Consider the following 26,257-nt stretch of genomic DNA (forward strand, 5'->3'; position numbering starts at 1 on the left):
ATTCAGCTGCCATGTGGCTGTTCTGTTGCATTAAGGAGATGGGGCAGTTTAGGGACATGGATTCTCAGGACATTCTTTGAGATACTCGACACCTTTTTTTTGTTGCACTGCCTTTAGAGAGACAGAGAATACACAAGGACCGGGGGCAGAGGGATTGCACACTGCGGGACAGGAGTTTCAGAACCCCCGCCCCCTCTCTTCCACCTTCTCCCCCTCCTCCCCACCCCCCATCCCCCTCCCTCCAGCCTCCAGCAGGATAACGGGGAGCAGGAGCCGTGACTCCGACATCTTCCCTCCTCATGTCTCCCCCGCAACAACTTTTATTTTCTGAAAACTGGAACGCACGATTGTGTCAGATTGAACAGACATAGAGGGTAAAGTTCATTTTCTCTATTTCTCGCTGGATGTGATTGTTATTGTGAGTGTAAAGGTGTGTGTGTGCGTGTAAGTGGGTGTGAGTGTGTGTTGTTGTGAGTGTAAATGTGTCTGTGACTGTGAATGAGCTCATGCGTGTGTTATCGTGAGTGTAAAGGTGTGTGTGTGAAAGTGAGTGTATGAACGTGTGAGTGTGAGTACACGCGTTTGATGACTGTCCCATTCTGTCTTCAAGTTATATAGTTCTTGGTGTATTCAGTATAATTGCATTTAATTCTGCGATCCGCTAGGCAAACCCGTTTTACGATTCTATCGTGTCACGTTTAAAGTTACTGTATCTTTCAATTTAATCCTTTTAGAACGGCAAAGGGTTTTAGGCCTTTTTCCGTACATTTTTTCAAGTCTTTAGTCAAAAATGTTTTACAGGCAGCAGTGGTGATCTATATTGTAGGGAGTAGTTCTGATTTATCCCCATTCATTTCTCTGATCCGGGCTAACGGTGTGATGTAAATACTAATTGACCGTATCCCATCGTTATTGTAAAATCGCTGGAGTACTTAAACGCCGTTGCTTATCTTGTCCGTCTCTCGGTTTTGGATTAAATACCGTGCAGCGGGATGAGAGCTCCCAAGGATTACCGGGCGGCGGGAGCGAGCTAAGTTTATTTAAAGCGCGTTTAAAAAAAAGAGCCTTGGTCGAGACATTGCGACTGTCTGTTCGGCTGAAAATCGCGTTTCTTTTCTCTGCATCACAGAAAAATCTGTCCCTCAACACTGAGCTTCATCTTGAAACCGAAGTGACGCAGAGCAGGTAGGAATTAACAATAAACTAAATGAAGATTCTGAAATGACAGCCCCTGGTCGCTGTGTTGGTCAACACACCAGGTTTTGGAAAGGAACTCTGACACTGACTTTTTTTTAAAAATTATAATGGGATATTAAACCCAGTGTGGCGCCAGCTTCAGCAACTGTGCCAACTGTTTCCCTGAAAACAATATTACCACGTTCCACTTTTAATCTGGAAACCGATCTTCTTGGCAGAAGGAGTAACTTGTACCTGAGTCCAAATCTCTGAAAATTTCCACCAAATAATATTGTCTCGTTGTGAAAACGTTGAAAATTTAGAAATTATTCCTCCCCGTTAATTGGGAAAAGAAACAATGCATTCGAAAATTCTGATTGGGACATAAATTTTTAATAAATAGATATTTATTCCCGAGACTGGGGTGTTGGAGATATTTATAAGTGGGGAATCTCGTTATTTTAGATCGGAAATATTTCTCTCAATTACCCCAGAGGATGATGAATTGTTGTAATTATCGTTTCCAAATGATTAGCGCAATTTCCCGTTTAACCGGGTTGTATAAAATGACGAGTCGTTTTGCATTTCTGCTTTGGGATAAAGAATATATATTTGATATAGAATTGTTGTTTTCTGCTGATTTCTCGACAGAAGCTCCGGCATGGAGAAGATTTCTACTCAGCTGGGAGTAATAAACGACGCCGCTTCTACACCGAACTCCAAACAGGAATTGCAACCTTACAGCCAGAGAGAGCAGACGGCCTCCAGCAGCCTGAAAACCAATACCATCGGGGAAGCCGTTCTGTACGGGCTGCCCATCGTCTCCTTGGTGATTGACGGGCAGGAGAGGCTGTGCCTGGCCCAGATCTCCAACACCCTGCTGAAAAACTACAGCTACAACGAGATCCACAATCGCAGAGTGGCCTTGTGTATCACCTGTGTCCAGTGCACCCCAGTCCAGCTGGAAATCCTGCGCAGAGCCGGGGCGATGCCTATCTCGTCCCGGAGATGTGGCATGATCACCAAAAGAGAGGCGGAGAGGCTCTGTAAGTCTTTCCTGGGCGAGCACACGCCCCCGAAACTGCCCGAGAACTTTGCCTTCGATGTGTCTCACGAGTGCGCTTGGGGTTGTCGTGGTAACTTCATCCCTGCCAGGTACAACAGCTCTCGGGCCAAGTGCATCAAGTGCAGCTATTGTAATATGTACTTTTCCCCAAATAAATTCATCTTCCATTCTCACAGAGTCCCGGACACTAAATACACACAGCCCGACGCCGCAAACTTCAACTCTTGGCGGAGACACCTCAAACTTTCAGACAAGGTTCCCTCAGAGTACCTGGCCCACGCTTGGGAAGATGTTAAGGCGATGTTCAATGGAGGCAGCCGCAAGAGAACCCTCCCGAACCACGGCTCCGGCTCCTCGGCCTCCCTGAAAGCTCCCGGGGCCAGCTCGCTACCCCCCCGGGGCTCGGACATCCCGCACAAGGCGCTGAGGTGTGAGGATGAGGGGCGCGGCATGAACTTGGCCAACAACGTCCGGAGCTACCCGGTCATCCCGGTGCCCAGCAAAAGCTTCGGCATGTTGCAGAAAATGCCGCCGCCCATCTTCCCGCACCCGTACGGCTTCCCCACCTTCGGGCTGTGTCAGAAAAAGGACGACGCCAACGTGGTGGGGGACAAGACTCAGGGGGGCTTGCCCAGTATGTTCTGGTCTAGCGCCAAGGACACGGTCTACCCATCTTTCCCCATGTTCTGGCCGGCCGCTGGCACCCTGCCCGTTCCCCCGTATCCACAGAGCCAACCCAAGGTGTCAGAGACCCCCAATGGGCGGCAGAACGAGATGGATGTGTCCGAGCAAAGTGACCGGAGCAGTAACACTCCCAAGGACAGCCTGGCTGACAGTGAGAGGTGTTCCAGTACCCACTCCCGGAATGAGGAGGACCCCCGCTCTGGGGATGAGGCGCGCTCGGTCGAAGGCATCTCCCTGACGCCTCGGAAACTCAACTACATCTCGGCGTTCCGGCCAGTGGTGAAGGACGCGGAGAGCATCGCCAAACTTTACGGGAACCGGGAGGTTTATAACGGAGCCCGGCCTGGCTATGGGTCACCGGACTTCATGAGTGACAGCTCCAGTTACAGGTCCGTGTCTCCCGAGGTGGACAGCGATGGGGAAGAGCCTGAGGTCGATGTCGAGTCCAATAGATGTCCGGAGGATGAGGCCTCTCCGCCGCTGGTGGACACCGTCCCAGAGACTGAGCTAGTCCCAGACAGAGAGGTCCCTGCTCCCCCTGAATCCACACAGGACATCTCCACCAGGGAGAGCCGAGGAAGCCCTTTTGGTGTTCAAGGCTCCGAGAAAGTCAGAGAGGGCGAGACTTCTGGGGAGCAGAAAGGCCACGAGGTAACGTGTACCTTCACCACTCACCCTCTCCCGCGTCCCTCCCTCACCCTTCCACTCCCTCCCTCACACCCTTACCCTCATTCCGTCCCTCCCTCACACCCTACTCCCTCCCTTCCTCACCTCCCACTCAGTCCCTCCCTCACCACCACTCCCTCCCTCACACTTCACCTTCTCCCTCCCTCATACCCCCACTACCTCCTTCCTTAAACCCCTAAACGCCCTCCCCTCACTCCGTCCCTCCCTCACCCCCACTGCCTCCCTCACACCCCACTCCCACCCTCACACCCCCTCCCTCCCTCACACCCCCACTCCCTCCCTCCATCACACCCCACTCCATCCCTCCATCACACCTCCACTCCCTCCCTCTCTCACACCCCCACTCCCTCCCTCACACCCCCACTCCCTCCCTCCATCACACCCCACTCCATCCCTCTATCATAGCCCCACTCCCTCCCTCTCTCACACCTCCACTCCCTCCCTCACACCCCCACTCCCTCCCTCCCTCACACCCCCACTCCCTCCCTCAGACTCCCACTCCCTCCCTCACCCCCCCACTCCCTCCTTCCCTCACATCCCCCCCCTCCCTCCCTCCATCACACCCCATCCATCCCTCCATCATAGCCCCACTCCCTCCCTCTCTCACACCTCCACTCCCTCCCTCACACCCCCACTCCCTCCCTCCCTCACACCCCCACTCCCTCCCTCAGACTCCCACTCCCTCCCTCACACCCCCACTCCCTCCCTCACACCCCCACTCCCTTCCTGCATCACACCCCCATTCCCTCCCGCCCCCACACCCCAACCCCCTCTCTCCCTCACACCCTCACACCCTCCGTCCATCACCCCCACTCCCTCCATCCCATCACCTCCCTCCCTCACACCTTCCCCCACTCCCATAAACAAAAATCCCCCTCCTGACCCTGCCACTGAGAAAGTTTGCACCAGGTGTCATAGATACTTTGCTCAGTCTGGCCGGAGGGAAACCTGGCCAATCTGCAGAAAGAGATGGCAAAAATGAAACGCTGTGTTTGGAATATTTTAGCAATTTTAAACTGAGGCCGCCTCAAAAAGAAACACCAAAGAGGATGCTGGCACATGGCGTATCTACAATGACACCTGAAAATTAGCATCCAGCCACATTTAAATAAAAGTAATTAAGCAAATTATCAGAATCTATTTGATGCTGTGAAATTAGACGGGAGCTGTATGAGAGTCTGGAAGCTTGTTGTACCCAGCCGCAATTTCATCTCAATCATTTCATTTCAAGTATCCGTAATTGCATTTAATAGAGCGAATGCACAGAAACAGAGATCTGTACCACTTCGAGGTTTGTAGAAGACCGATTTTAAATCTTAAGGAGTTTTATCGGGGGTGGGGGAAGAGGAATGCTTTATGTTCAAAGAGATAGAAACAACCGGGGGTTTCTCCTGTTAAATGAGAGACATTCGCGTGGAATGGGGAGGCTCACTTTAAGGGATTTTGTCTTTGCAGGAAACCGTGACTACAGTTCGCTTATTTCTTCCTCTGTTTGCAGGTGTTTCCACACGATCGGGAGGGTCACTTGAACAGTGTGAAAAATGCTTGCAACGCGACTCCAGCGCCCATTTACACAGAGACTGAAGCTGGTAAACCGCCCCTTCTCTCAGTTACCCATTCCCCACCCCAACCCCCAACAGAAATGTTAAACTTTCCTGAACTCTTAATTTGAAGTTAGTCATCCATAAACCGATGTAAAACAACAAGAATGATACGAACATTAAGAAAATAAGGCGGGGGCGTAATTTCTTGGATCGGAGCTAACTCTGGCGTTTTCGGGTTTAAGGCTGGTCACTTCCGGAAAGTGGAAGCGCATTGACGAGGAACTTTCAAAGGGGAAGTGGATACCTGCTTAAAGAGAGAGTCTTTGTAGGGCTGTGGAGGTGGATCAGTGAAGTCGGACTAAATTGGGTTAGCTTAGAGAGTTGGTACAGACCCGATAGGACGAATGACCTCATTCTATTCTGTCAGATTTTTATTTGCTATTGACTGAATGAAACAATCGACATTTTAAGTTATTTGTTGTGGTTAATATTGAATAACTAAGACAACGCGGTGCTGTAGACTGTTATCTTAATTGCGCAGAGCTGTTTCCTGCTAACTATAGACAGCCACAGCGGCTACTCCTCTGGCCTAGCGGTTATCAAAGGCTGTAATTAGCTGATGAAGTCGGTTTTTTTCACACTGAAACTCGGCTTGTTGTGTTTCGAAGAGCAAGACCGGGAGACCCAGAGCACAGCGGAGGACCCCGAGCCTAGAAAATCCTATCAGCAGCAAGGCGGCGTTTCCCAAGAGACCTCAGCAAATTCTGAGCGGGGTGAGCACTTTCTGTTTGGGGATCAACAATCGTTAAAGAAACGACACAAGTTGTCTCAAGTCAGAGCAAGTTAGATGTTTCCATTTTTAAACAAGCGTTTATATTTACTTGTTTCAAAAGTGTAAAAAAATTATCAAGATATTAACATTGGCGAGCAAGTCAACTCTTATGGTGCACATTGAGTACACAACGACACTGAATATATCAGCCATACTTGACATAATCTGCATATTCACTGCAATGTCCCGTATGCAGGCAAACTATTTACCATTTTTTTGGAAACTGGCAAGGTGTAGGAGAGGGGGATATTGGTGCTGTTTATTTTCTTGATTTGGGTCGGTTTAGTTTTCAAATTCCTTAGAGGTGTCTAGCCAACTGTTCCTTGTTAAAGGATGTAAACTGATCCACATTCACCTACCTCGCAAGCTTAACGTTTCCAACCACACACAGCATCTCGTTGTCACCACTGAAACATTCCCAGAAACTCTTACACAGCAAGGCTCTGAGGCAATGTCAGAATGAGCAGTTCTTCCTGCTGGTTGGACCTGACGAGGCTTGTCTGTGTTTATGTTCAGGCGAAGATGGCATTAGACTGGAAACCCCGAGAACCCAACTGGTCGAAAAAGACATTGAGAACATGGGGAAAGGTCTGGAATCTGACTTTCTACAAATATTAGAGAAACCGAAAGCTCGGGTAGATGGTACCTTGACATTCCATTAATTTACACTCGTCGAAAAAGTCACATTTGCTGCGACAAAATGTCAATTATTGAAAACCAGGATTTTTTTTAAAAAAGCGCGTTTATTGTTGTGAACTATTTCGCTCCTTCACCCTTTTCTGTCGAACTATTTCAAATGTAACTGACCTTTGAAGTTGGGATTTGAGTTTAAGGAAAGGTGGACTTTAAAGTATTTGGTTAAACCCCTCCTGGGGCCGATATAGAATGAATCAAGTGACGAGACTAGATATACAGATTTGTTCGGTTTATCGAGTTACATTTAGTTTGACAGTATATTTTATTTTTCATGTACATGTGAAATGATTAATGTACCCCTGGCTCATCTTCACGAGAGTCACAATCTCAAATCCTCAGTGTGTTTTTAACATTTTTCCCTGACGGCGATTGATTTTCCAATTATTATAAGAGTTGAGTGAGGAGCAGGTACTTTGGCTGATAACTAGTGAATTACATATAAATGATGTTAACCTGGTGATTGCAATCGCATTCCTGAAGAAGGGCTTATGCCCGAAACGTCGATTCTCCTGCTCCTCGGATGCTGCCTGACCTGCTGTGTTTTTCCAGAACCACATTTTTCAACTCTGGTACTGCAGCATCTGCAGTCCTCACTTTCTCCTGGTGATTGCAATGAAGAGTAAACGACCTGACCCGGTCACTTGTCAATTCACATTGGTGTTCGGGTTTGCAAGTCGCTGCTGCCACAGTTTTGTTCCATCTCTCTCGAGTTTGTGGTTCAAGCAGGCTGAAATGTAATTAAGCATCATTAATGCGGCTGTGCGCACCCTGGATGGATTGAGAGTTGTTGTCGCTTTTGTAAAAGTTGGCAAACGATGGTGACGGCGTGGGGCGCTCACCGTGAAGAAAAGCTGCAGTAGACCTGAGGTTACAGGGAGTGGTGAGATGTTGGCACTGGTCAATCAGTTCGTGAAAATACCAGCAGGTAGTGGGGCTGACCAAACAGAAGAGTATTGTTTTAAGGTTCATGCCTAGGTATAGCGCGTTGAAAGCGCTCAACTGAAGAGAAACTTCATTCTGAATGAAAACTGATAACTATTCGGCTGTCCTGCAAGTTGAACATCTTGTGTACCAGATTGAAAAACACTTTTCCTTTTAATGGCACATGCAATGGCCACTCACACAATCTTACAGCAGGTCTCTGTATAAATTTGGGAGTAGGTTTCTTTATAAATCCTTACAGTAAGTTCCTATATAAAGCTGAATGCAGATTTCTATATAAATCTGGAAGCAAGTTAAGAGCCCACACTCTCTATTCATATTTCAGAAGAGTTACAAAAACTACTTTTGGAACAGATGGAGCTCAGGAAGAAGTTAGAACGGGAATTTCAGAGTCTAAAAGGTATGTCACACTCTCATGGTGGGGGAGTGGTGGTGAAGGGGGTACATTATGATACATGGACGTCAACTGTTTGCTTCAGATAGTGGTAACAGGAATCAATACCCCTCCCCAAACCCTGATGGATAGACACCTTATTATTTCAACTTACTAACAAATCCCTTGTCCTGTAGAAAAACAGTTGTGGGTAATAATGACTTTAATAACCACATGCTTGCAGAGAAAGTGACCTAAACGCAATTAGACTACAAACACAGTTCCAGCCTCAATACTTTCTATAGTTCTATTAAGTTTATACAGAGACCAAAAATTAGGACAGTATTTGGGTGAGAAAGGAGGGAATTGGTGATAGTTGCAACTACATGAGCGGGAAGAGATAATATTCATTAATTGGGATTAAACCCAATAGACAAGGGGAGTGAATCTTTTGAAATAAATCTATTCTAGCTGGAACAAAAAAGTGTGTCGATAAATATTCACTTGAAATCTGCCCTACTTTTCTACAGACAGTTTTCAGGATCAAATGAAGAGGGAATTGGCCTACAGAGAGGAAATGGTTCAGCAACTCCAAATCGTTAGAGGTAAAATGCAATCACGTGTCGGTGTTTATAGGAATGAAGTGAACAGTCTCCAGTAAGCATTTCATTGAGTGCATTAAGACCATTTATAGTTAAATTATTTTTCAATAATTCCAATTGTAATAGCACTGACCTTTTCATGTGTTACCGTCGAACGTGCCCTTGCCTTTCAGTACAGGCTGATTAGCCTCTGCATGTGAATCCTATGTACAAACGGCTGGAAGGCATCATTACAAATAAATGATTGAATTTTTCTTCCAATGCAATTTTCATGGTGTCTAAATTAAAAATCGAGGCGTAAAATTACCTGTGAAGTAGTGCCTAACTTTGGTTTAATTTTCAACTGGTTTTCAGCTTGCCTTCCAGCATAATCCACCTCTTTGGCCGTACCTTGGATTTTTCTGTGATTTTTCTCTGTTCACCTAGAATTGATTCGAGTTTGCAAGGTAGCCGAGTGAGACAGACATACACACACACACATACACACACACACACACAGAGAGAGAGAGGGAGAGCAAGGAAATGCATACAAGCTGTTTTATTTAAATTGAGACTTGCTGAAGTTCTCTTAGGTTTTTTTTTTCAAGCGTCTCTCTGCTGCTTTTCTCAGTGATGGCCTCATTTGCTTTTGACAGACACGCTCTGCAATGAGCTGGATCAAGAGAGAAAGGCGCGTTACGCCATCCAACAAAAGCTGAAAGGTAATGATTTCATCGCCATGTTCTGAATGACACCGTCCATATACAAGGAGGTGACAATAGACCAGAGCACAATTCTTAGCCGAGCGGAAAAGGGTCTCAGGTGGACTAGGGAATGAGGAGCTGGGAGAAAGAATTGAGGGGGGAAAAGCGATATTAAAGGAAAGAATGGATAATGCAAAGGAACCAGATGAGAAAAGAAATGAGTTAAATAAAAGACGAATATGGTAAAAAGCAGATAGAATACAGAATGAAGGCTACGAGTTTTAGGTGGGAAATTATTGAAAAGAAAGAAAGACAGAATTTAATCATTATAACCTTTTTTTGGTGGGTGAGATCAAGAGAATATGTTTTATCGCAGCGACTTGTGATCTGGAGTGCGCTAGCTAAATAGTAATGGAAGCTGATCTAATAATAACTTTCAAAGGGGATTTAGACAAACAATTGAACAGGAGAGCAGAGTCTGGGGAAAGGTTAGGGAGTAGGACTAATTGGAGAGTTCTTTCAAGAAGTGGGCACAGATGGGGTGGGTCCAACTGCTGCTGCTCTGTAATATTCGTGGTTTTAAAATAACATTTAATAACATCATAAATATTGATTAAGTGCGCGCATCGAGTCAATGCCGATGAGAACGATATCGCAGAATCAGATTTTCAATCTTCTAATCATCCCTCTGTTACATTCCCAACTCTCTCCACCCAGAAGCACACGACGCTCTCCACCATTTCTCGTGTAAGATGCTGACCCCTCGACATTGCACTGGCAACTGTTCCTTCAAACCTCCGCTGCTCCCGCAGTGACACACCAGCCCGTTTACACAACACAAAGTGACGCTCTAAATGATCCTTAGGACTGTAAATAATAATTTAAAATAAAAGGTTTTTAACAAGAGGCGCAAACCCGTACATAGGGGAAGCCAAACCACTAACAACCAGGAGGGGCCCGTGTGCCAGCACGGAGATTGTGAATATAAATGCAAGGACTAAGGAGCACGAAATTTTGTATATGAAAAGTGAATAGATGACCTCAGGGTCACTGTTACAGACCTACCTGTCTGAATTAATGTCCACTTATTTAAAAATATTGTTGATAAGAAATAAGTGGTTATGTGCAATTTATCTTTCTGTAATGTGATTTCGTTCGTAAAGTATTTAATGGTTGTAACTTATTGATTTATTTATTATTTATTTGCCTTTCTCAGTCCGAAAATCTAATGGGGAACAAAATTACCTTTGTATATTATCGATGTTATTAAAAGAGCACTTTAAGAGGTAATTCAGTGTGTAAAAGATTCCGTTTGGAAATCTGTTAAAGTGATTTTGTTCTTAAAATAAAGTCGGCCTTAAACCGTTTTCTTGACTTGGATTATTTGAGTTGCCCTTGGTGAATCACCCCATCGGTCTGTAGGGTGCTGGAAGAACACTGTCCTAGGAATTTAGCCTCTGGGCTTTCTCACTTTCAAAACCTCCAGGAGTGCTGAGGAGAGTGGGGGATGGGGACGGGGAAATGTAATCCGTGGTGCCTCAAATTGTTTAATTCTGAGCGAAAATGAGTTCAGGGTTTGAGGTGCTGAGGTGATTTTCGATTACAACATTGGGAGGAGGGGATGAGAGCGGATTATTTGGAGGTTTCTTATTGACCATCAATCAGAGTAAGATTTTACAATGTACATTTGCCACAAACTTCCAGGATGGTACATCGATGATGTCTACATTTCCTTCCACGCTGACGTGTACACTCACTGCCCTCCGTTCTCTATGATTTCTCTTGCTATCACTGGGGAATGGGATTTTGAGTATTACACATTTAAAGATCAGAGTTGATTTAAAATTAGCCCGGCCAAAGATAAAACCGGTGTATTTTGAGCTGCTTTGATTGTGGATTAAACAATCACAAGATTAAACGGAGTCATATTACTGTGTTCACCAGGGCTATCACTACACTCAGTGCGCGGGCATGAGAAAGGGTTGCTTTCTCGATTACAACTTGAAAATAAGAAGGCGGGGGGGGGAAACAGGCGTTAAAAATTTCGTTAGCGTTGCCTGAAATTACTTTCGCTCAAACGTTTGTGGCACAGGGCGATCCAAAAACAAAACAGCTTTTCAAAACAAAAACTCCCAATCCGCAACATTAAAATATCCTGCTGGTTACATTAGCAGCAATCCATTTACTGTTGGATTTAGGAGGGGAAGTGAGTGGGAACACAGAAACAGGTTCCCTCGCAGACTGATCAACAAAACCTTAGACAGACAGACGGACAGAAGGCATTGCGCGGACTACAGCCCGAACTGGGAAAGACCCCGCGCCAATACCCTTTTATTTGTACAGTTACTGGAAACATGTAGTTCATTTTAAATACTAAACATTGTTGAGGAAGTTGCGAGGAGAGATGCTGAGCTTCGGGAAATGATCAGCACAAAGCAAAAACCAGTCGGGGATGTGTGTAAGAGTCCGCTTTTGGTTCTCAGAGGGATGTCTCACATGTGCACAGGAACTTAAAGGACAACATTGTGGCGTCTAACTGACTTGGTATACTGTATATAATAGATATATTGTAGAATGTATGTATATAGGTTACATACTGTATGTATATACAATTTATAGCATATCTATAGACATTATACTGTGTATATTTACTGTATAACGTATGTATATAGGTTGTGTACTGTATGTATATGCACTGTATATCTACTGCATATTACATTATATGCACTACCTTACATTATACTCTGTAAAATGTATAAAATTTGACTGACAAAGTGTTAGTCGCTCATGAAGAACTAAAATTGTAAATGCTCCGGAATAGTTTGAGGGCTGATGGGGGAACTGAAGAAAACTAACTGGATAAAATCTGTCGTTCAGCTTTTTTTTTCAAACAAGCGCTGAATACTTTGCCCTTTTCCGGGGTTTCTCTGCTTTACTGCGGGCTTTTAGTTTATAATCAATGGGGGAATTACTTCTCAAAAAAGCTTGAAAAAAAAAACCCCGACATCGAATGGAGAATAGAAATCTTCCGGGAGATTGAAGCCAAACTGCCACCTTCATTCAGCTCAACTTCAGGTACCCTGTTCGGAGGAAACTCCAGAAGAGGCAATAACATCGCAGGGGGGTATCCTGAAGGACTCTGTGAAACTATTTCAAATCCTGATCAGGTTCCATGGGTCTGATGACAGATCTGAGGTCTATTATTGTGCAGATGTGCATCATCTCCACTGGATTCACGGACGCAGAACAATTTCAAGGTTTTGGGGGCGGACTGATCATCCAAGTCTGTTCTGTTGGTCGGTGTTTTTCGCTTTTTTTTTGGTATTGGTTCAAGAACATTAAAAAAAATACACCATGCAGTTTTCACACAATTTGAAACGCAAGATAGTGAACATCAGTTATAATTATCCCAGATCTTGGGTTGCTAACACTACTGAGCCTTCGCCCAGACCATAAACCACTCTCAAGTCTCCAACAATCAGCTTGCCCTTTTGAACTGACAATACTTGTGTTTGGAGATTTCTGCACTGTGCTCACTCCCAGTCATCGAGATTCTAAAACTAATGTCGGCGCTCTCTGACTATTTAAGTAGACAAAACATCCACATTACTATTGGAAACAGGGGTGTAACCCAACTCTACTGCCAGCAGTGGTGGTAGAGTCAGAGATATTAGGGACATTTAAGCGACTGCTGAACAAGCACATGGAGAGCAGTCATTTGAGAGTTGTGTAGGGTAGGTTCATTTTAGAGTAAGACAAATGTTCAGCACAACATCGTGGCCGAAGGGCCTGTGCTATGCTGTACTGTTCTATGTTCTATGTAGGAGAAAGTGAGGACTGCAGATACTAGAGATCAGAGCTTAAAAATGTGTTGCTGGAAAAGCGCAGCTGACCTGCTGCGCTTTTCCAGCAACACATTTTTAAGCTATGTTCTATGTACTCAACCACCAGCATCATGTCCGCGTGGGATCTAGCTGTGCATTATTTGGTTGCCCACTTTCAGTCAGTTGCCTTAAGAAGGTGAAAGGTGCTATCTAAATGCAAAGTCTTCCTTATTTAAAGAAACAAAGCAGGAAGGTATTGCAGTGCAAGCGCCTAACGCCAGAAATTACCCGGTGGATTATCAGTAATCACGTTACATCTTGGTACGAAATAACTTGGTCTTTCGCTTAACCTATTTCTAATCAATTGGTTAGTGGCGATGTGGTCAACTCCAATTACATCCAACTCCCTGATGCTTCGGTCATGGGGTTCACTCCCATAATTACCAGGCGGCAGATAACCGAGACCACGGCTCACAGTTAAGTGTTAAACACGGGCACACGATGCAATTTGCATGCTACGGTCATGTGTTCACTGTAACAGCCTGTGTTTCCGCTAAGTTTGTAACCCGACCCCAAGGTACTATTTACTGGCTGGTAGTCCAGTGATTATCAAATGTAACTAATCAGCACATCTGCTTAGTTAGAAAAAGTTCATTTTATTTCTGTGCTCCCAGTTATTACTTTCAACTGAAGGCCCTAACTCACTACTAGTTCGCTACCATGTCCTGATCACCAATAATCTGACCTCGTTGAATTAGACTGCTTCCAGTTAACAGCATCTCCATTTTAAAATTCTCAACCTTGTTTACAAATTCCTTCATTTCGTCATACGTTCCTATTCCTGTATCTTCTTCCAGATCTCACCGCTCTGCCCTTCTGCATTCTCAGCTTTACTCACCCCAAAATGGGTGGTCATGCATTCAGCTGCCTGGGCTCTAATTTCTGAAATTTCTTCCCAAATTTCATCTTGCTACCCACCTTTCCTCCTTTGATGCAAGAACATAAGAAATAAGTGCTAGTAGATGCCATTCAGCCCATTGAATCTTCTCCACCATTCAATATGATCATGGCTGATCTTGGGTATCGACTCCACTTTAATGCCCACTCCCCTATAGGCTTTGATTCCTCGAGAGGCCAAAGATCGGTCTTATCGCAGCCTTAAGCGAATTCAACAATGGAGACTCGACAAGCCTCTGGGGTCGAGAATTCCAGAGATTCACAATACTTTGTGTGAAGAAATCTCTCCTTATCTTCTGAAGCCCCGTCAGAATCTTGCTCATTTTAATGCGATCATCTCTCATTCTCTTAAACCCCAGAGAATATAGATCCAATTTGTTCAGCCTCTTATCACAGGACAACGGTCTCATCCCAGGGAGTAATTTAATGAACCTTCACTGTACCATCTCCAATGCAAGTATATATTGTATTTTCTTGAATGTGGAGACCAAAACTGCAGACAGCTTTTCAGATGTGGTCGCATCAAAACCCTGTACAATTGTAACATCATTATTACTGTACTCCAATCCTCTCATAATAAACACTAACTATTTGCCTTCCTAATTGCTTACTTTAAGCTGCTCCTTAAAATATACCTCTTTTACCAACCCACTGTGTTCTCATATCTCTTTGGTGCTAAATTTTGTTTGATAACACTCCTGTGAAGTGCCCTAGAATGGTCTGCTATTTTATATCAGTTTCAAAATAATATTAACATCAAATAATATTATGTTGCCATTGGGCTATTTACATTGTACAGCACCAGAAAAGAGTTCAACCAGACACAATACCTACCTCCCCTGAACCTCCATACAAATGTAGACTTTCTGACGGTGATTAGGCTGAATCCCTGATTAATGACTTGGTTGAATTTAGGGCACTGAGGACAACTATGCAGTCCTGAACTGCACCTTCAACAAAAGTCAGCTAAATCAGTATTGACTGGTGGACTCCATAGTTTTGTATCAAGCATAATTAGTAAAAAAAAATCATATGGTAATTTTTGTTTATACTGTGTGCTAGCACATTGTAACCACTTAATTTGCTTCACACAATAAATTGCTCAAGGCACAATCACTGCTGTTATGCAGGTGAGCATTACTGTGCAGACAGAATGGTGTGTAAAATAGGTAACAATCAATAGTCTAATCAATAAATAGGGAAAATCAAAAAAAGACAGTCATCAACTCTGAAAGCAGGAAACATCCCCTTTATTATTGCACTGGGCAACCAATTGGAAAAGTCACTGACATTGTATAAGAGGGAGTTAGGTGCTTGTTGAGTGCAGTGGTCTCCATCGAGAAATGAGTTGGATGGATTTGAATAATCTCCAATCACATTTATTTATCTTTGTGACCTTTATGAAGTGTAGGAAGTCTTCACTAGGATTAAAAATAGCACAATCTTTATCAAATGATACTTTGAAATTCATTGAGATTGAAGAACTGAACATGAGGAGGATTTTGTCATCATGTGTCCAATTCAAGAAACCTGCTTGCATGTAGATGCTTTTTATTCATGCCTTCCCCAAAACAACTTTTAAATGAGATAATGATTTAAAGAGAATTATATACATCTCTATTTCTGTCATCCCACCATTGGGATACCTTCAATCAGTTAGGCCCTAAACTCTGGTTTCCTGCCAAAACTGCTCTAAATCTCACTCCTTTGCAAAGATGCATCTTAAAACCTACGTTTTTTATACATCATAGGTTCTCGGTATAGTTGCCAACCCATGTTGCCCCAGAGAAGGTAATGGTGAGCTGCCTGCTTGAATCATTGAAGTCTTTCGGGTGCAGAACCACCCACAGCACAGTTAGGGCGTTCACATTTTAAGTCCAGTGACTCTGCATCAGAATGGTTCTGATGAAGTCTCACTGGACTCAAAACATTAATGCTGCTTTCTTCCCACAGATACTGCCAGACCTGTTGAGTTTCTCCAGAAATTTCTGTTTTTGCTTCAATGTTTAATAGCAGTTGGAGTTATCTCGAACCTGACACAGGAGACTTATCTATACTACATTTGGGAGGCAGAGGCCTGAGGAGACTCTTGGCTTGTACCAATACAACATAGCTTTGTAAACGGAGTGTCTGAATAGTGCAGCTAAAGATCTGCTCACAGCTGTGAAAGATTTGCCAACAGTTGGTTTGGAAATGGTCAACATTAAATATAAAATCCTTCAGAGGGGCTGGGGCAAGTTGGACTTCCTCGTTGTAGGTCTGCTCCTGGGCTTGGCCTAGGTAGCCATTAACAGATGCATGCAGTTGTACAATTCCATAGCGTTCAGTTGCAAGTGTCAGGTACTCTTTCCGAAATATACTTTGTTATTTATTGGTGCTCCATGAAATTTAAGAATGTCTTTAAAGTTTAAAAAAGTCTTATCCATAAAAGTTAACAACGTTCCTACATTAGAACTGTGACTAAACTCCATTGACTGTAAGGCGCGATGGGATGTTGTTCAGGACTAGTGCTATTAAATACAAGTCTCCCTTCCTGAGGTTATAATGCATATATGGAGTAGGTGGGACATGAACTGCACTACTGATGCTTCCTTTCACAAGAGTCAGCCCTTCTTTGACTTATACTGCGTGTTATCTGCTTGTAGATACTTTAAATCTGCCTTTTTACTTTTGTTATGATGGATCTCTGAAGTAGGTGGGATTTGAACCCAGTCCAGAGATATAGACACTATCGCTGCACCGCAAAACATGCGAGTGTATATCACATGATGTCAACGGGAGACACACAGCCCGGAAAGCCAATAGCCACTTTTCCAATGCAAAGCAGTTCATATGAGTGAGGGGACAGTATACCTCCTGTCTGCCAGACAGGCAAAACACAGATCTGCTGTTGTTTAATTCCCAGACCTGAAGTTGATGCAAGTGTGCTCAAGACATTGTCACAGTTTAGAGACAGGAGTTTGGAGTGAACTATATTGGTGAAATTTATTCATATTGCTCAGTAACAGTTTCCCATTCCAAAGGCCAGGAACTGATCAACTTTCTGTTGCTGTCAATGTTGTTAGTTATTGAACCTCAATGGGTGGTCTCTGGCTGGAGACTGCGCAGAACTGGCGAAATAATGGCACTGTGACATCTACTTCCAAGTTTGAGGGGTTTGTCTGTACTTCTCCAACGTCCTGTTGCTGTCCCGTATTTTCGTTGTTTTGATGAGGGGCGAGAGGGTAACTCTGATTGGGACAAACTGAAAAGGTTCATTTCAATGTCCACAGGTTTACTGCAGGTGTGGTCTAACACATCACGAGTCACAGGACAATACAAATGGGGGATTCCTCCTTCTCCTGAAATGTCTTCACAATTTCTTGCAACGTATTTTGCAACAGCGCAGGCAGGTCCTCGTGGCACAACTGACGTTAATAAAACAAATCCTCCTGAAACATCTGTTTCAGACAGAGAATAGTGGCACTCTGTCGCCACCGCCTGAGCAGAAGTCGAACTGAATGTTCTACCCTGGACTCAGTGATTGACAGCACTGAAGTGTACCAGTGTGTAACTGGAGACACAGACAGAAATTTCAGGAAAAACTCAGTAAATCTGACAGCATCTGTGTTTCTAGTCCAATGACCCTTTGACCACAACGCTCTCAGGTCCTGAGCTCAAATTAGTTCCCATACAAAAGCTTGATACATAAAAGTCAACATTCATTAACGGACCACAATGTGCTGTAATGGTTTATGGGCAGAATATTTCCCTCCTTGGAGATGGCCAAAAGGATAAATAATTTTTGGCAATGGAGAAATACTCTCCCCTTCCCATCATGTCACCAGTTCAGTTCTGGGTAAGAAGCCCATTGGGGTGTCACTAATTGATGGCCACTTAATGGATCCAATTTGATTTGATTTATTGTAATCACATGTATCTAAGTACAGTGAAAAGTTTTGTTTTGCGAGCTGTACAGGCAGATCATAGCAGCTTATCAGCTGCCTGATGGCCTATCTTCCCAGCTGGTGAGAAAGGTAGTGGCCTGACTGGGAAACTTTGGGGAATTGCCTGCTGGGGTGAGGGTGAGACTGTGGATGTGGAATTGTCCTAAGTTGGATGCAACTGCAAACACAAAATGGGCAGGATTGGCTGGCAACATTTAGGGGCAAGATGTCAAGGCCTGCCATAGGCTGAGAAATCTAACAATTCTGTGCTTGTTAGTTCACCAATTAGTGCCTGAAAGAGTGAGTTATTAGATTACTTTACAGTGTGGAAACAGGCCCTTCGGCCCAACAAGTCCACACCGACCCACCGAAGCGCAACCCACCCATACCCCTACATTTACCCCTTACCTAACACTACGGGCAATTTAGCACAGTCAATTCACCTGACCTGCACATCTTTGGACTGTGGGAGGAAACCGAAGCACCCCGGAGGAAACCCACGCAGACACGGGGAGAACGTGCACACTCCACACAGTCAGTCGCCTGAGGCGGGAACTGAACCCGGGTCTCTGGCGCTGTGAGGCAGCACTGCTAACCACTGTGCCACCGTGCCGCCCATAATTTTGAAATTCAAAAATTATCACAATGCTTGGGCGGTATCTCGGTCGCTATCTAACATATAACTCCCACACTTTGAGAATAAAATGGGAAAAATGCAGCCTATCTTATAGTACCAATGACCACCTACCCCATACAATGGCTATCTGAGAACCTCCTGTTTCACTGATGTACATGATGTGGAGGAGTCAGTGTTAGACTGGAGTGGACAAAGTTAAAAATCACACAACACCAAGTTATAGTCCAAATAAAGCTGTTGGACTATAACCTGGTGTTGTGTGATTTTTAACACTGATGTATACTGTGTGAAGTAATTTCTCATTCTCACTCACAACAAATTGGCTGATTTTGAACAGGCTATGAAGAAAGCAAACCGAAATAATACTCAGTATTATTTCTAGGGGGACAGAATTGAAAATTGAAGAAGTTATGCCTCAGGTCGTCGACATTAAATCTGTTTTTCTCCAGAGGAGCTTCCTGACCTTATGAGCATATCCAGCACTTCCTTTTTATTGTTTTAAATCCTGATTAAATCACACTCTGAGTGCTGCATATGGTTGCCATGTGGATATAGTGGCACAGGAGGGAGTAAAGAGAAGATTGACAAAGATGTTTATAGAAATGTGTGAATATACGTATCTGGAAAGTTAGGTTACTTACCTTTTGGAAAAAGAAAGATACATGAGGAGTGACTTAATCAAGGTCAGTAAAATTTCAAAAGGTTTTGGTCAAGTGGACACAGTGAAAATGTTCCATTCGTGGGGAAGAGCATAGTTAGAAGCCATCAATATAAGATACTGTCTAAGAAATCCAACAAAGAATTCAGAAGAAACCTTCTAACTCAAAGAGCTGTGAGAATATGGAACTCGGTATATAGGGATCGGTTGAAGAGAGTAGTATCAGTGTGGAAACTAGACAAACATATGAGGGAGAAGGTTAAGATGGAATCCCTACAGTGCGGAAGCAGGCCACTTGGCCCATCACATCCACACTGACCCTCTGAAGAGCATCCCATCCAGGCCCATAACCCTGCAATTGCCATGGTCAATCCACCTAAACTACACTTCCCTGGACATAATGGGCAAATTAGCACAGGCAATGCACCCAACCTACACATCTCTAGACTGTGGGAGGAAACCAGAGCACCCAGAGGAAATCCACACAAATAATCACCCAAGGATGGAATCAAACCCAGGTCCCTGGTGCTGTGAGGCACAGTGCTGACTACTGAGCTGCTGAACTATTGGTAGAGTTTTGTGAGAAAGGAAGGGAAGAGGTCCAAGTGGAGCATAAAGATCAATACAATTGCGCTGATTGACCTGTTTCTGTCAATATATCCTGTGCACAGTTGGCTTCTGGAATGGCTAAGCAATCCACTCAGTTGTATAAAAATTGGTTCAAACAGGTCTATTCTTTCTCAGAGAGACTAGCAATGGATAATACATGCTATCAATAGCCAGATATTTCTCCATTACTTAGCATTTATGCTTATGAAGGCATCAAAATAGTACAACTTAAACATGAATATTTATACAAAGTATACTGACAAAAAAGTTGCTAATTATGAGTCTCTGCTACTGTCAACTCACAATGTCATCATGTAATAAGGAGCAAGTAGTTAATAGAGGTAAATATATTGTTTTCTATAATGATACTGTGGGCTAATTATGGCCTTTTTGCTTAAATTCATTAATGGGATGGAGACATCACAAAGAAGGGCAAAAATTATTACCTAGCCCTAATTGTCCATACAGAGGTGAGCACTTTCTCTGAAAGTCCTTTGTTTTCCACTTTAATGGTTAACCTATTTTATGCACAGGAGTTAATAGATTATCTTCACTGGAAGACATAGAGTCATAGAGTCATAGAGATGTACAGCATGGAAACAGACCCTTCGGTCCAACCTGTCCATGCTGACCAGATATCCCAACCCAACCTAGTCCCACCCGCCAGCACCCAGCCCATATCCCTCCAAACCCTTCCTATTCATAAACCCATCCAAATGCCTCTTAAGTGTTGCAATTGTACCAGCCTCCACCACATCCTCTGGCAGCTCATTCCGTACATGTACCACCCTCTGCATGAATAAGTCACATCTCAAATGGATCCAATTTGATTTGATTTGATTTATTGTAGTCACATGTATCGAAGTACAGTGAAACATTTTGTTTTGAGAGCAGTACAGGCAGATCACAGCAAACAAGGACATACAGATCATAGGGTGTTTAGACAGAGCAAGGAATACAAAGTTAAGTGCTTAGTGCTGGTTAATATCACGGGCTGTTCTCTATGCACCATCAGTAAGACTATAGTGACTTCACCTTTTAATTCTAGTGCCATACTATGTGGCTGTCCCTTGAGGAGTGGTGGCCAATAGATTGTAGGTTGTGAATGGGACAGACCTGGTGGGCTGAATGGCCTGCTGCTGTGCTATACAATGTTTGGTAGTTGGCAAAAACAGGGATTAAAATTACAAATTACCCCCAGACCTGATTCATTCAATGAGATAGATGAAGGCTAATTTCAGTCCTGGACTGATTTCAGCTGTACATTGAACCTGAATCAAAACTATTATGAAATTTCTGATCTCTTTTGAAAATAGACCAATTCTAAGAGTTAATTTCCTTAAGCTTTTCAATTTCTTTGTCTCTCTATCCATCTTTAATGTATTGCTTAACGATGGTGCTTTCTGTCCCTGCAATTGCAGGGGTGTTATTCCGTACCCAGGCAGTCACAGAGTTGGTGTCTCTCTGCTGGTGTTCTCCGGTAGGGAAGAGTGAGAGCAGCGGTGAGAGTAGGGGAGTGGTGAGGTGGGGGGAGGGCTTAGAGGAGAGTCCTTTGCATGCCTGTAGATCACTGCCTCATTCTTAATCACTCATTGCCAAATTTGCCTCCCTGCTCACCATCCCATTCATCTCTCACTCACTTCCCTCAGCACCCACACCATCCTATTCCTGATCCATAAACCCTTTCTGCCTTATCAGTCATTGTCAGACTTCCCAAAAAAGTGGTGAGGGGAGAGGTGAGGTGAGAGAGGAGGGGAGTAGTGAGGGGAGGGAGAGATGAGAATAGTAGTGAGGAGAGAGGGGAGGAGTGATGGGAGGGGTGAGGTGAGGGGAGTGACAAGGGGAGGGGTGAGGGGAGCATTGAAGGTAGGGGTTGGGGAGGGGAGGGGAGTGGAGAGGGGAAGAGTGAAAACAGCAATGAGAGGAGGGTAGTGGTGAGGTGGGGGGAGAGGTTAGAGGAGGAGTCCCCACACCTCAGGAAGGACATACTGGCACTGGAACGTGTCCAGCGGAGATTCACACGGATGATCCCTGGAATGACAGGTCTAACATATGAGGAACGGCTGAGGATACTGGGATTGTATTCGTTGGAGTTTAGAAGATTAAGGGGAGACTTAATAGAGACGTACAAAATAATACATGGCTTGGAAAAGGTGGATGCTAGGAAATTGTTTCCGTTAAACAAGGAGACTAGGACCCGTGGACACAGCCTTAGAATTAGAGGGGGTCATTTCAGAACAGAAATGCGGAGACATTTCTTCAGCCAGAGAGTGGTGGGCCTGTGGAATTCATTGCCACGGAGTGCAGTGGAAGCCGGGACGCTAAATGTCTTCAAGGCCGAGATTGATAGATTCTTGTTGTCTAGAGGAATTAAGGGCTACGGGGAGAACGCTGGTAAGTGGAGCTGAAATGCGCATCAGCCATGATTGAATGGCGGAGTGGACTCGATGGGCCGAATGGCCTTACTTCCACTCCTATGTCTTATGGTCTTATGGTCTTATGGGAGTGGTGAGGGGCGAGGGGTGAGGGGAGGGGTGAGAAGATGGGAGGGTTCTGTCTATCCAGGAATGTTGCAGCAGGTTACATTCCATTCTAATGCTGCTAAGCTCATTCCTCACCTTAGAGATTCTGAACAGATTTCAGGCTGTTACAGATTCCTATGTGCAAATACCACAATTGGCTGGTAAAACAGTGGATCACAATCATTTTCGTCACAAATAACAGCTATTATGCATTCATTAGTTGTTTACTAGCCACTCTGTGACAGGAAATTAAACATTGAAGATGAAGAGTTTATAGAATTTCACAGTTTATTTAAGAGGTAATCCCAATTTCTGAAACTCTGAGAATGAGGCACCTGGAGCAGCCCGCACATGGTATTTAAACTTAAACAAAATAATTTTGCAATTTTTCTTTTCGTAAGTTGCAAGTTTTATATTTATCTTATTATCTAGTGTCACCGAGATTTAGATTCCAATGTCCCCAAACTCATTTCACCCAGAACCCTCAAGTAATCAGTAAGTAAGTATACCATCTGGATTACACTGAAACCTAGGGTTCAGAGGTAAAAGGCTGTTTGGACTGTCTGAGGTATTTCAACAGATTGATTTTGAGTTGGAATGTAGAGAGAGAGTTTAAAAAAACATATTCATCATTTAAAGAGACAGCTAAGAAGAGCCAGGAGGCGACATGAGAAGTCATTGGCAGATAGGATCAAGGAAAACCCTAAGGCTTTCTATAGGTATATCAGGAATAAAATAATGACTTGAGTAAGATTAGAGCCAATCAAGGATAGTAGTGGGAAGTTGTGCGTGGAGTCAGAGGAGTTAGGGAAAGCTCTAAATGAATACTTGTCATCAATATTTACACTAGAGAAAGACAATGTGGTCAAGGAGACTACTGAGATATGGGCTACTAGACTAGATGGGATCGAGGTGCATAAGGAGGAGGTGTTAGCAATTCTGCAAAGTGTAAAAAATATCCCGGGGCCAGATGGGATTTATCCTAGGATTCTCTGGGAAGCCAGGGAGGAGATTGCTGAGCCAGAAGACTGGAGGATAGCAAATGTTGTTCACTGTTTGTGAGAAGATTTGTAGCTCGGGTACTCGTTGCTGTGGTTCTGTTCGCCGAGCTGGAAGTTTTTGTTGCAAATGTTTCGTCCCCTGTCTAGGTGACATCCTCAGTGCTTGGGAGCCTCCTGTGAAGCGCTTCTGTGTGTTTCCTCCGGCATTTATAGTGGCCTGTCCCTGCCGCTTCCGGTTGTCAGTTTCAGCTGTCCGCTGTAGTGGCCGGTATATTGGGTCCAGGTCGATGTGTTTGTTGATGGAGTTTGTGGATGAGTGCCATGCTTCTAGGAATTCCCTGGCTGTTCTTTGTTTGGCTTGCCCTATAATGGTAGTGTTGTCCCAGTTGACCAGCTCGGCGAACAGAACCACAGCAATGTTGTTCACTTGTTCAAGAAGGGGAGTAGAGACAACTCTGGAAATTACAGACCAGTGAACCTTACATCAGTTGTGGGTAAAGTATTCGAAAGGGTTATAAGAGATATGATTTATAATCATCTAGAAAGAAATAAGTTGATTAGGGATAGTCAACACTGTTTTGTGAAGTGTAGATCGTGCCTCACAAACCTTAATGAGTTTTTTGAGAAGGTGACCGTAAAGTAGTTGATGTGGTGTATATGGACTTCAGTAAGGCTTTTGATAAGGTTCCCTGTGATAGGCTATTGCAGAAAATATGGAGGCATGGGATTGAGGGTGATTTAGCAGTTTGGATCAGAAATTGGCTGGCTGAAAGAAGATAAATGGTGGTGGTTGATGGGAAATATTCATCCTGAAGTTCAGTTACTCGGTATATCACAAGGTTCTGTTTTGGGTCCACTGTTGTTTGTCATTTTTATAAAAGACCTGGATTAGGGCATAGAAAGATGGGTTAGTAGATTATGGATGACACTAAGGTCGGCAGAGTTGTGTATAGTGATGAAGGATGTTGTAGGTTACAGAGAGATATAGATAACCTGCAGAGCTGGGCTAAGAGGTGGTAAATGGAGTTTGATGTGGAAAAGTGTGAGCTGATTCACTTTGGAAGGAGTAACAGCAATGCAGAGTACTGGGCTAATGGTAGAGTAGATGAGTAGAGAGATCTCGGTGTCCAGGTACATAGATCCTTGAAAGTTGCCACCTAGGTTGGTAGGGTTGTTAAGACGTGTGTTAGCTTTTATTGGTAGGGGGGTTGAGTTTTGGAACCATGAGGTCATGCTGCAGCTGTACAAAACTCTGGTGTGGCCACATTTGGAGTATTGCATACAGTTCTGGTCACTGCATTATAGGAAGAATGTGGAAGATTTGGCAAGGGTTCAGAGAAGCTTTACTAGGATTTTGCCTTGTATGAAGGGAAGGTCTTACGAGGAAAGGCTGAAGGACTTGAGGCTGTTTTTGTTAGAGTGAAGAAGGTTGAGAGGTGACTTAATTGAGACATATAAGATAATCAGAGGATTAGATAAGTTGGACAGTGACAGCCTTTTCTCTTAGATGGTGATGGCTAGCATGAGGGGACATAGCTTTAAATTGAGGGGTGATAGATATAGGACAGATGTCAGAGACAGTTTCTTCACTCAGAGAGTAGTAGACGCGTGGAACATGCTGCCTGCAACAGTAGTAGACTCGCCAACGTTAAGGGCATTTATAGGCATATGGACGAGATTGGGATAGTGAAGGTTAGATGGGCTTCAGATTGGTTCCACAAGTCAGGGCAACATTGCGGGCCAAAGCACCTGTACTGTGCTGTAATGTTCTATGTTCTATAGGCCAAAGAGGAACAGGATGTGGATCTTGACATTTCTCTCTCTCTCTCTCTGTTTGTCTGCTATTGCTCTCTGTGTGTTTATGACTGTGTCTGTCCATGTGCATGTTTACTGTCACTCCGCCTCTCTGTTTGTCCATTTCTACCCATTTCTCTTTACTCAGCACTAAGCCAACTCAGTGTGTGGACTTGAGAAAGATATTCGAAGGGTTATCGTGGAAACCGAACAGACATACTAATCTTCAAAAAAAGCTAAATTTATCCCTCTACACGGGTAACACTGAATACAGTGAATATCGCATTTAACAACAGTTGCATGCAGGCTTTGAGAAATCTCTGCCATTTGCTCCCAAGATATGATGAAGAATAATCAGGGTGATGGATTCATTGTTGTGACGTGCTCGATCTGGTGGCCCATTATTGGAAACGGGGTGACTTTACCTGTAAGATCCAGAATAGAAGACATCATCAAACTTTAATGAAGCATAGGAGACTGTCAAAGAATACAGGAGAATATAGATAGACTGGAGAGTTAGGCGGAGAAGCGGCAGATGGAGTTCAATCCGGGCAAATGTGAGGTAATGCACTTTGGAAGGGTTAATTCTAGAGTGAATTATACTGTAAACAGAAGAGCCTTGGGAAAAGTTGATAGGCAGAGAGATCTAGGAGTTCAGATCCATTGTATCCTGAAGGTGGCTGCACAGGTGGATAGAGTGGTCAAGAAGGCATATGGTATGCTTGCCTTCATCAGATGGGGTATTGAGTATAAGAGCTGGCAGGTCATGTTAAAATTGTACAAGACTTTGGTTCAACCACATTTAGAATATTGTGTACAGTTCTGGTCGCCAAAAAAATACTAAAAGGGTGTGGACACTTTGAAGAGTGTGCAGAGAAGATTTCTGAGGATGTTGTCTGGTATGGAAGGTACTAGCTATGAAGAGAGGTTGAGTAGGTTAGGTTGGTTTTCCTTAGAAAAAAGGAGATTGAGAGGGGACTTGATTGAGATCTACAAAATCATGAAGGATATGGACAGGGTGGATAGAGATAAGCTTTTTCCCAG

General features: G+C 44.0%; 1 protein-coding gene across 1 annotated transcript; it reads left to right on the forward strand.

Annotated features, from left to right (window-relative positions):
- Positions 1-1,144: 1,144 nt before the first annotated feature.
- Positions 1,145-10,629, forward strand: LOC122540811 (SKI family transcriptional corepressor 1 homolog-B-like). The gene is made up of 9 exons (XM_043677016.2): positions 1,145-1,185; positions 1,831-3,577; positions 5,112-5,202; positions 5,826-5,930; positions 6,506-6,577; positions 7,953-8,027; positions 8,531-8,605; positions 9,238-9,303; positions 10,003-10,629. The coding sequence occupies exons 2-9, from the start codon at positions 1,838-1,840 to the stop codon at positions 10,098-10,100; spliced, it is 2,322 nt and encodes a 773-aa protein (XP_043532951.2). The 5' UTR covers positions 1,145-1,185; positions 1,831-1,837; the 3' UTR covers positions 10,101-10,629.
- Positions 10,630-26,257: the final 15,628 nt, after the last annotated feature.

This window comes from Chiloscyllium plagiosum, unplaced genomic scaffold, assembly GCF_037043375.1.
Source record: "Chiloscyllium plagiosum isolate Xiang-an unplaced genomic scaffold, Cpla_swu_hap1 HiC_scaffold_39, whole genome shotgun sequence".
NCBI classification, from domain to species: domain Eukaryota; kingdom Metazoa; phylum Chordata; class Chondrichthyes; order Orectolobiformes; family Hemiscylliidae; genus Chiloscyllium; species Chiloscyllium plagiosum.

What these genes read in the sequence shown, in the direction of transcription:
- LOC122540811 (XM_043677016.2), top strand. Translation starts at nt 1,838, where the DNA reads ATGGAGAAGATTTCTACTCAGCTGGGAGTAATAAACGACGCCGCTTCT. An exon ending in GGGAGCAGAAAGGCCACGAG is followed by an intron (nt 3,578 to 5,111) that starts GTAACGTGTACC and finishes CTCTGTTTGCAG; the next exon opens with GTGTTTCCACACGATCGGGA. An exon ending in CTCAGCAAATTCTGAGCGGG is followed by an intron (nt 5,931 to 6,505) that starts GTGAGCACTTTC and finishes GTTTATGTTCAG; the next exon opens with GCGAAGATGGCATTAGACTG.